This window comes from Mastomys coucha, unplaced genomic scaffold (assembly GCF_008632895.1).
Source record: "Mastomys coucha isolate ucsf_1 unplaced genomic scaffold, UCSF_Mcou_1 pScaffold20, whole genome shotgun sequence".
Classification (NCBI taxonomy): Eukaryota; Metazoa; Chordata; class Mammalia; order Rodentia; family Muridae; genus Mastomys; species Mastomys coucha.
The window spans coordinates 33518282-33529991 of record NW_022196903.1 but is presented as its reverse complement, the minus strand read 5'-3'; the positions used below and the strand labels follow the sequence as shown (position 1 = coordinate 33529991).

General features: G+C 39.3%; 1 protein-coding gene across 6 annotated transcripts in view; it reads right to left on the bottom strand.

Moving 5' to 3' along the window:
• The window catches only part of Ubn2 (ubinuclein 2), a 90289-nt gene that overhangs the window by 55875 nt on the left and 22704 nt on the right, over window positions 1-11710 (bottom strand). For 4 of the 6 annotated variants that reach the window (XM_031381576.1, XM_031381577.1, XM_031381582.1 and 1 more), the window contains exons 4-7: window positions 9116-9253; window positions 7459-7562; window positions 6469-6964; window positions 2604-2674 (exon numbers count right to left, since the gene is read on the bottom strand). In XM_031381576.1, coding sequence (XP_031237436.1) covers window positions 2604-2674; window positions 6469-6964; window positions 7459-7562; window positions 9116-9253 — 809 coding nt within the window. The remainder of the gene's footprint in view (window positions 1-2603; window positions 2675-6468; window positions 6965-7458; window positions 7563-9115; window positions 9254-11710) is intronic. The other 2 variants (XM_031381578.1, XM_031381581.1) reach the window with 1 other exon arrangement.

The window sequence follows — 11710 nt, the reverse complement described above, 5'->3', positions numbered from 1 at the left end:
AAGACTAAACGTGAATAGAAAGTTAAATACAAACACCGACACAGGGAAATGTCATAGTCATGAGTGGTACTCAGAAATACTTGGTTGGTGCCATTTGGCTAGCCTTAGGGCCTAGGCTCCCAGTAGAAGGACTTCTAGACTTGTCTTATTGTTACAAAGTTAGTTGAGCCTGAAAGTAAAATACAAACTGTCCATGTACAAAGATTCTATGTAAGGAAGTCTAGACTAACTCAAGGAGACAATTTAAAAAATCACTGGTTTTCATGTCCAGCAAACTAGAAGTACACACCTAGTGCAATCTGAGTGAAAGTGCTAGGCAGTCAAAAGCTCCTTATCTATTAAGAATGCCTGCTTCAGGTAATAGGGAAGAAAAGTGAGTATATTGTGTATACTTGTTGATTCAGGTCAAATTCAACTATGAAAAAAAAGTTGAACCATGGAACTAATCTTTTCCTCCTCAACAAAAGGAGTACTGAGGCCAATACACCTGGGTATGTCAAGGGATTCTACTCACATAATTACAACAGCAACTTTTTCTAGAAAAGTAAAGCATGTGGGTTTAGGGCAGAGAAAGAAAGGCCAGAAACAATAAAAAGTGACTATGGAAAACCCGTGAAGAATGAATGGCATGGGGAGGACCTGGTGAGATGGTGTAGTGGTTTAGGGCTCTAACTCTCTTCCAGAAGACCCAGGTGTGATTCCCAACACTCACATGCTGCCTAACAACTGTGTGTAATTCTAAGTCAAAGGAATCTGGCAAACTCTTTTGAACTGTTTGGGCATAGGCACCCACATGGTGTAGTAACAGATGTGCAGGCAAAATACCTGTTAGCACTCCCTCGCTCCATCTGGCAATTACCTGACAACAGCCAGGCAGGTCTGGCTTACTGTAAAAGGGGGTTGTTTGTCCCCTCCTCACTCTCTTATTCTCTCCCTGACCCCCTTTTTACCTCTTTCCCTGTCCCCTCCCCCTTATCACTCCATATGCTCCTGGCCTGCCTCTCCTCCTCCTGTTCCTCCCTCTCACCTGCCCCCCAGCCAGCCTCCCTCCATATGTGTCTTTTTTTCTGTCTCTACTACCTTCTCAACTCCCATTCCTATGCCCCAAATAAGCTCTATTCCATACTATATCCACTGTGTATGGCTGCTACCTCAGGGGGAAGAGATGCCTCAGAATGGGCCTGCTGAGGCACCCCTCACACCTCATCATACCTGCCTCTATCAAACATATCCTTGGCTCTTTCTTTCTTTCTTTCCTTTCTTCCTTTCTTTCTTTCTTTCTTTTTTCCATCTTTCTTTCTTTCTTTTAAAATAAAACACAATACCCACATGAGAAATAAAAATAAATATATCTTTAAAAAAGAAAGAAAAGTACACATGAGCTTCCCAATTAAGAGATTTGTTTTGTGACAAACGTAGAAAGAAAGGAATGCTAATGGTATGTCTTCCTGTGCTGCCAGAGCACAAGGATGGGCTCTTGGCTCTCCTTGGGGAAAAATACATTTCCTTTCTTATAGAACAGTGAAATGAAGTAGGAAAGGAGGGAGAGAGTGAAAAGGCCAGTATTAGGCATGAGAAAAAGTTGATGTAGTATATAAGGAAGGAAACAATGGCTAGTGAGGTCTCATCTGGAACCTAGACAACCTGATGAGTAACAACTGCACTGCCCAGGGACTCTGAAGTTAGAAGTAACTTAATCAGCACAGGTACATGAAGACTCACACACCTCGTCCACACACCTGCATTTAACCTGAAACACCAAGGCTGACAAACAGCTCTATTGCTACTCCACTAGAAACACACTTATGTTTGAGGAGCCTATTTTTTAAGTGTGATGATAATAAACTACAACTAATTAAAATAATGAAAAACAATAGGTATAAAGTACCCTGTTCAGTTTTATGCAGTACTGGGGATTCTGATCCAGACCTTTATAAATTAAAGGGAAGAACTGTACCAGTTGAACTGTATCCTTAGCCCTTCAACCACCTACTTATTATACTGTGAATGTAAGTGTGCAGATGTGGGTGATTGCATGTCTTGTGTATGGAGCTAAAGGGGTAACACTGGGAGTCGGTTTTTTTCTTTCATCTGGGTTCTAGGATTCAAACTAAGAACAAGTTTTCATACCAAGAATTTTACACACTGAACCATCTCATCAACTCTCAACTTAGATCTTGAGCTAGCCTCAAATTTGTAGTTCTTTTGCCTTAGCCTCTTGGTGCTGAGATTAGAAGCATATACAACTACCCTCTACAAAGCTTTTATTAATTAGTTTATTATTTGAGATAGAGTAGCCCACACTAACCTTGAACTCACATTTCAGTTGAGGATGACCTTCAACTGTCCATCCTTCACTTCTGAAGTGCTGGAATTACAGCACCACCACACCAAGATGATGCGAATCCCAGGTTTTAAGCATGCTAAGCAAGCACTTTACTAACTACATCCTCAGTAGCCTGCAAAATTTGTCATCTGTTCTCTTTTCTTTCTTTCCAGTTAGGAATTAAACTTAGGACCTCAGGAATCCTAGGCAGGTATTCTATCAATGAGGCTTATTCCCAGTCCAGGTTTAAAGAGAAAAAGATTTAAAAACCACTTACTCCAGAAGAATATTATTCATATCTTGTGTAAAGAATTTTTTCCTTCCTTCTTCATCAAAAAGTTTGGCAGCCTAGAGAAACATAAGAAAAACAGACAATATAATTCACAACATACAATACTGACATGAATTGTCTAACAACAACACAACAATAATTAGTAAACAATCATTACCAGTAAAACAACACGAATTCTGACTCAGAGTCAGACAAAGCCGTTTGAGATCCAAATCAAACAGGCTATCATGTATTTTTGCTGCAGTGCCTGTAACAGCCAGCACAGACTTAATGGCCTAAAAAGCAGAGACTTGTACTAGAGAGATGGCTCAGAGGTTAAAAGTACTATCTGTTTTTCCAGAGGTCCTGAGTTCAATTCCCAGTAATAACACAGTAGCTCATAACCATCTATAATGAGGTCTGATGCCCTCTTCTGGCCTGCAGGCATACATGCAGATAGAACACTGTATATACATAACAAATAAATAAATCTTTTTTTAAAAAGCAAAGACTTAGTCTCTCATTTGGACATTCAAAATCAGTAATGTCGTGCTAAAATAAAAAATGGCAACAGGGCTAGGCTCTCTTTCAGAGAACATTTTTAAAAACTAGAATCTCTAAGAAGCTAAAACCAAAGCATACAGTGAGTTAAAGATGTACATGGAACTGATAGTACCACTTGAAATAAAGCAACTTCCCAAGGGCCATTTGAATGACAACTATAGGAAAATACTATCCTTAAAAAGAAGCAATGTGAAAAAACATTAGCATTGCCTATTTTAAGACTTAATCATCATCAAAGGTCACAAAAAGTATGAACTGAAAACTGAGTGTCAATCCTGTGATAGATGGTGCTTGCCAAACTGTCTAAAATTAAAGAACAGATATTTCCTTTAAGTAAAAACACATAAAGAAGAAACTGCCATAATCACTCACAGCACAACACACTGATGAAGTCAGAGGCGCAGCTCACGCCAAAGCCATGAGACACACACTGACTGTGACAGAGCTGATACAAGAACCTGAGCAAAGCAGGGCACCTCTGCCACGCCACCAAAGTATCTGACAATTTCACATGCTTTAGGTAGAAAAGGCAAATTTCCAAGACATGCTTCTTAGACAGGATGAAGATTAGGCGTATGTAGGGGACAGAAATGTACAAAGATAGAAAAAACTCAAAAAGATAGAAAAAACTCAAGTCAAAAGGTTCAGCATGAAAGGATATTTATTCATTGCAAAGTAAAAATATGAGCCTGGTAGTGGTGGCGCATGCCTTTAGTCCCAGCACTTGGGAGGCAGAGGCAGGCAGATTTCTGAGTTCGAGGCCAGCCTGGCCGACAAAGTGAGTTCCAGGACAGCCAGGGCTACACAGAGAAACCCTGTCTTGAAAATGAAAAACAAAAAACAAAACAAAAAATACTTGTACTTTAAATATAAGATTGTCAAGAAAATTAAGAAAAAAGAAACAAAGAAACAAAGAAAGGAAGGAAAAAAGGAAGAAAGAAAGAAAGAAAGAAGGAAGGAAGAAAGCAAACTCAAATTAAAGAGTTATAGAAGTACTCAATAGTACAGTGCTTGCCTAGCAGGCACAAGGCCTTGGATACAAATGCCAGGACAATTAAAAACAAATACTCAAACAAACAAACAAATCATAAACAAAACCTCCCCAATTCACTCAGATTAGGTCTACAAACTTCAATTTATACATTACCTTTAAGGAAAACTAAAATATAACAAATCAAAATGGCTGAAGGCACAGGATGGCAAAGGATGTGTCAGGCAAAGGGAAAGGGAAAGGGGTCCACAATAGAACAGTACAAAGTTGGAGCCTCTGCCATTCACAGGCTTCTCTGCCTCCTGCTTTTAGATGGCTACTGCTATGACTCCAGCTACTACTCCAGCACCTTGCCTGTCTGCTTGCTGCCATGCTTTCTGCCATGATATGCAGAGACTCTAACTCTCTGGAACCGTGAGGCCCAAGTCAAATATTTCCTTTTGTAAGTTGCCTTGGTCAAGGTATTTTGTCACACCGATAGAAAAGTAACAGGCCAGCCTGGTCTACAGAATGACTTCCAGAACAACCAGGGCTACACAGAGAAACCCTGTCCTGAAAAACAAAAAGGTGACAATAACAATGATGCTGACAAGGATGGAGGAGGAAGAGGAGGAGGAGGAAAGTAAGACTTACCGACAGCTCCAGGAGAATCAAAAACCTCCTCTGGCCTCAAAGGCATTGCACTAATGTGTACAACCCCACTCCACCCCCACACATACACACATAATTTAAAAAATAAAACAAGGGGCTGGAGAGATGGCTCTTCCAGAGGTCCTGAGTTCAGTCCCCAGCAACCACATGGTGGCTCACAACCATCTGTAATGGGATCCAATGCCCTCTTCTGGTGTGCCCGAAGATGCAGTCTCTCTCATTTGTGTACGCTAGCTTTGAATTTTTAGATATGTATTTAATTTGGAGCAAACATAGAAGTCAGGAAACTATCCATTGCTCTCTTCCGGTCTCCATGGGTACCTGCATTTATGTGCACAAAGCACTTCACCTATACACATCATTAAAAATGAAATAAAACCTTTGAGAAATAGTCATCACTGGCAATGAACCCTCGTAACACACTGCTTCTAAGTTCTGTCCTGAGAAAGGACATTCAAATAAATAAAAACAAAAACCAGCTAATTAGCATGTCACAACCTTAAAAGAAACAGTAAATAACAAAAACAGTAGTTAACACAACAGACTCAGTAAAACCAAAGGACCACTTGACGAAAAAGGACCATTCTTTTGCTCCCCTACATAGTTTTTCAGAGTTAGAGAATAAATGCAGGATAAAGATGGTTTCAATGGAGAACAGAGAGGAGTTCATACATTACAACATTCTGAAGAATGATTTTAGTAAAAAATAACTTTAAATTAATGAATTAAAATTCAAAAAAAGATACCAGTTTAATAATGGCTACTTCTGTTAGGGGTGAGTGATTCAACTTTTTCCTTATACATTTATTAAGTACATTCTAAGTTGTTTGTAGGAAATGGGCCTGGCTGGCCTCCACCTGCAGATCTACTAGTCTTAGCCTCTGTGCTAGAACTGCAGGCATCAACTACTACACCTGCCACTATAAAAGTTTATATTACTTTAATAATGAGGGGAAGAAAGTTTAAAATGACTAAAATATAGCATGGAATCAGACAAACATGCAAGTAATCAAAGATCAATTTAAGCCAGGTCTGCCAAATTTGAACACAAACTATTCTGTATCTCAGATGAAGGGGGGGCGGGCGGTGAGAGTGAGTTTGCAGCTGGTCAGACTAACAATGAGTCAAAGTATGACAACTGTCATGGTGGGAATATAACAAATACTTATAATAGCTTCAGGTTAGCTAGAAACATAGACCATAAAATAACTATGGGCTCAAAATGTAGCTGAGAGGTAAAACTCTTTGTCAAGACTGAATTTCTCTGTGTAGTCCTGGCTGTCTCAGAACTCTCTCTGTAGACCAGGCTGGCCTCAATCTCACAGAGATTCACCTGCCTCTGCCTCTTGAGCGCTGGCTGGTAATTAAAGGTGTTCCAGCCAGCCCACCCCATCCCCTGGCTTGAGGCGGGACTCTTGACTAGATTATATGAAACCAGGATTTGATCCCTTGGAATTGCAAAAATATATAATAAAACAGCTACATGTTAAAATAGCTTCCACCAAGTAACCTCAGATACAACTTCCACAATGCTACTGTGTATATATAGCCAACATCTAAGACAGATTTTGGAAAATAGTGAGTTGTTGAGACTATGGGTTGTTTTTGTCTTAAAACTTCAGACTAAGTGTTTGTGTAGCAAATAAAAAGCAAAGGCATCATTACACTTACTACACGAAGGTCCTCAATGCGTTTCTCAAGAAGCACAGGTAGGCCATCTGGAAGTGTAGGCACCACCTTGGGCACAACCTGAGAGGGGAAGGTGGGCTGGGTGTTATTTCCATTTTCTCCCCCTGACTCAGAGAGGGGACTTCCGTCAGAAGTAGCATCCAGTAATCTGTCAAAGTCAAAATCCTCTAGCATCTCTAGGGCATTTTCAGCTTCCTGAAACAGTTCATGTTCATTTGTGCTAACAAAAATAGGGAGGTCTGGATCAGCACTGTTCAGACTTAAGTCTGGGATGTCGTCCCCCAGGGCTGTTGCAGCACAAGGGGGCTTAGGCAGAGAGGAAGTTGATGGGGTCACTTGGACTTTAGGGGTAGATTCCTTCTTCAATGCATCCTTCTCTTTTTGAAATTTTCGTATCATGGCAGCCAGAGAAAGGGAATCTTTATACCGCTTTTTCTTTTTTTCAGATTTGTGTGAATTGAGAGCCACAACTCTGTAAAGGAAAAAAAAAGATTGGTTAGGCTTCGTTATTTTCAAAGTTAATCACCTATGTAAATAAGTGAAACAATTAAAAGAATCATGTGGGAGATGGCAGAACAAAATTTGTCTTCTTAGTTTCTTATTAAATTATACTTTCATGTTGGTACCTTTAACATCTGGATAATATGACAAGATTTCACACTCAAAACTCCTTATATGTCATCCTTAGGATGCCCTGAACTCCTGCTTCACCCTGCCAAGTCCTACAATTACAGATTTGTTGACAACACATGTGTATTAAACTGGTTCTTTTAGGTTAAAAAGCTGTTTTGAACAAGATAGTCAAAGAAAAATCTGTTAGTATAATCTGAAACACCATGAGTCTCCAAGATGACATGCAGAAGGTCAAATTAGACATAACTAAACATATTAGTGGTAAATATATTATTTCTAAAATGAAACTGGAATACTGTGATAATAATTTCCTAATAGGCTTATTTAGCATACCCCACTTGTTTGGGCACTTTTTTCCTTGGCTTCTTTTCTTTTTCCCCTTCCTCTTTCCGCTTCCGCTTCTTTACTTCAATATCATCATCTTTTATTTTGGGAACCTACAAAATATTAAGAGACTGTATCACTTATCAGTGTATCAATATTTTCCTCTTTGATGTTAGTAATGCAGCATCTAAGGTAGTAGTTTTTTAAAGTGTTTTTTTTTAAGTATCAGAATTACTTGCTGAAAGTACAGATCCTTGGGGTCTATGAATATTCTTGCCCAAGTTTTTTTTTTAAAGATTTATTTATTTCATGTATGTAAGTACACTGTTGCTCTCTTCAGACACACCAGAAGACAGCATCAAATGCCCATCACAGATGGTTGTGAGCCACAATGTGGTTGCTGGGATTGAACTCAGGACCTCTGGAAGAGCAGTCAGTGCTCTTAACCTCTGAACCATCTCTCCAGCCCCTTGCCTAGGTTTTTGTTGTTTCTGTTGTATATGTGTACAAGTGTGTGAGTAAAGATGCATATGAAGCCAGAGGGCAACAATGGGTATGTTCTTCAATTGTTCTCCCTCTTACTCATTTTCTCACTCAACATGGAGCTCACCAATCAGGCTAGACTGGCTTGTGGGCAAGCCCAGACAGCCTTCTAACTGTGGCTGGGATTCAGTTCACTAGGACCTCAGAGCTGACGTTTTGAATAAGGATTTTAGTGATTCTGGCAAAAATAAGGTCCTTGACTCCATAGGAGAAAACAACTATGGATAATCTTAGTTTCTCAGCTATAGTACAACAGAAGTTGTTACAAATTAGGTCTGGAGGAAGCTCAATAGTTATGAATGGTTCTTGTACAGAAAATCCTACTTCTTATTTGTTTGCCCATTTTGTTGTTTTATTTTTGGAGCCAGGGTCTCACCCTGTACCCATGGCTGGCTATGAAACCAGGCTGACTTTAAACTCATTAAGATCCACCTGTCTCTACTTCCCACATTCTGAGATTAAAAGTTGTTTAGTTGGTTGATTTTTGTTTCTTTTAAATAGTGTAGAGATCAAATCCAGGGCCTTTGGAGGCAATGATTCTACCATTAAGCTATTCCCTCTAGCTACATCAATAATTTTAAAAAATAATTAAGTATAATTCCACTAAACTATAGTATTTTTTTTTACTTTTCCTTATGTTCATAGTTGTGGCATAAATAATATTCAAAGTCTATCCTAAGGCCAGGTGTGGTGCCACATGCCTTTAATACCAGCACTCAGGAAGCAGAAGCAGGTAAATTTCTGTGAGTCTGAGGCCAGCCTAGTGTACATACCAAGTTCCAGCCCAGTCAGTACTACAAATATCCTGGGGCAAGAAGCCTGATGGCCCAAGTTCAATTAACAGAGCTCACAGTGGAAGGAAAGTCCAACTCTGAAAAGTATTGCATACACATACAGATACTTAGACACACTCATCATATATACATATACAATAATAATAAATGAATAATCAAAAAAATATTCTGGTCTGGGTGTATGAATCAGTAATAAGAGCACATATTTAGCATACAAGAATTCCTGGGCTAATTTTTTTAGCAAGCACAGCAAAAATATAAACAAAATAAAATAGAAGACATATCATATTAATTCTATGCTTTCCTTACCACTGAGATGTCAAACTCACCTTGGGTGGCTTGTGCTTTTGGTTATCTGTAAAATCATCTTCTTCAGTATCTGAAGCTTGGCGAAACTGCAGAGTGCCAGTGTTGATATAGAAGCCTCCATATTTTGTTGTTAGAGAAGCAGGGACTAATTCATCATACTAGAGCAAAAAAAGTTTCAAATATACTCTCCTGTCTATAATTTTATAAACATGTCAAAGAACAGCACTTACTGACAACTTCCTTAAAAACTAACTGTATATCCAGCAATCCCACTACTAGGCATACTCCCAAAGAGGAGTCATTATGCCAAAGATACACCATGCTCCTGCATCAAATGCAGCATCATTTGCAAAAGCCAACAGTGGAGCAATCTAAGTGTCCAGCAATAAATGAGTGGAATATTAAAATGTGGTACATTCACTTATATAATAAAACATTATTTGGCACTAAAAAAGAAAGTCAGATCTGGGTGTGACGGCACATGGCTTTAATCCCACTTTTTGGAAGTCAGAGAGAGGTAGGTGGATCTCTGTGAGCTCAATTCCAGCCAGGTCTATGTAGTGAGTTCTAGGACCACCAGAGCTAGATAGTGAGAGACTCTTTATAAAAAGAAAGAGCCAGAAAATCAAATTCAATAAATAAAAGACATTATGTTAAATAAAATAACTCAGCAAAGAGAAACCAATACCACACACTATCCTTTGAATGTGGATTCTAATTATTCTGAATTCATAAAAATACACAGTACAATGTTAGATACCAGAAGTTTGAGATGAGGTCAGAAAAAGGTGAAGGAGAAACTGGTTGATAAACTTTATATTTAAAAATAGCTAGGTGATTATCCAGGTTAATTAGTGATTGTCTGATCCTTAAAAATGTGGACATTACAAGGTGTTACACTGTACCCCATAATATACGTAAAATTACTAATTTAAAATTGTTTTAAATTATTTCTAATTGTTGATTTAAAATAAATAAGGGGAGGAGATCAAAACTGCAATAAAGATGTGGATGGAGATTTCTTTAGGTGTTTCTCAGCCATTCAGTATTCCTCAGTTGAGAATTCTTTGTTTAATTCTATACCCCATTTTTAATAGGGTTATTTGATTCTCTGGAGTCTAACTTTTTGAGTTCTTTGTATATATTGGATATTAACCCTCTATCGGATACAGGATTGGTAAAGATCTTTTTCCAATCTGTTGGTTGCCGTTTTGTCCTATTGACAGTGTCCTTTGCCTTATAGAAGCTTTGTAATTTTATGAGGTACCATTTGTCAATTCTTGATCCTAGAGCTTGAGCTATTGGTGTTCTGTTCAGGAAAATTTCCCCTGTGCCTATGTGCTTGAGGCTCTTCCCCACTTTCTTTTCTATTAGTTTGAGTGTATCTGGTTTTATGTGGAGGTCCTTGATCTACTTGGACTTGAGCTTTATTCAAGGAGATAGGAGTGGATCGATTATCCTTAGTCATCAGGGAAATGCAAATTAAAACAACCCTGAGATTCCACCTCACACCAGTCAGAATGGATAAGATCAAAAACTCAGGTAACACTAGATGCTGGAGAGGTTGTGGAGAAAGAGGAACATTCCTTCATTGTTGGTGGAATTGCAAGCTGGTACAACCACTCTGGAAATCAGTTTAGCGGTTCCTTAGGAAACTGGAGATGGTACTACCAGAGAACTCAGCTATACCACTTCTGGGCATATACCCAGAAGATGTTCCAACATGTAATAAGGACACATGCTCCACTATGTTCATAGCAGCCTTATTTATAATAGTCAGAAACTGGAAACAACCCAAATGTCCCTCAACAGAGGAATGGATACAGAAAATGTGGTATACACAATGGAGTACTACTCAGCTATTAAAAACAATGAACTTATGAAATTCTTAGGGAAATGGATGGACCTGGAGAATATCATCCTGAGTGAGGTAACCCAATCACAAAAGAATACACATGGCATGCACTCTCTGATAAGTGGATATTAGTCCAGAATCAGAATACCCAAAATACAATCCACAAACCACAAGAAACTCAAGAAGGAAGACCAATGTGTGGATGCTCCGTTCCTTCTTAGAAGTGAGTACAAAATACCCATCTAAGGAGTAGCAGAGACAAACTATGGAGCAGAGACTGAAAGAAGGACAATCCAGAGACTGTTCCACCTGGGAATCCTTCCCATATTCAATCATTAAACCCAGACACTATTGTGGATGTCAGTAAGCGCTGGCTGACAGGAACCTGATATAGCTGTCTCCTGAGAGCCTCTGACAGTGCCTGACTAATACAGAAGTAGAGGCTCATAGCCATCCACTGGACTGAGCATAGGGTCCCCAATGAAGGAGCTAGAGAAAGGACCCAAGGAGCTGAAGGGTTTGCAGCCCCTTATGAGGAACAACAATATGAACTAACTAGTACCCTCAGAGCTCCCAGGGACTAAAACTCCAACCAAAGAGTATACATGGGGGGACTCATGGCTCCAGTAGCATGTGTATAGCAGAGGATAGCCAAGTTGGTCATCAATGGGAGGAGAGGACCTTGGCCCTATGAAGGTTCTATGCCCCAGTGTAGGAAAATGCCAGGGCCAGTAAGCAGGAAGGGGTGGGATGGTGAGCG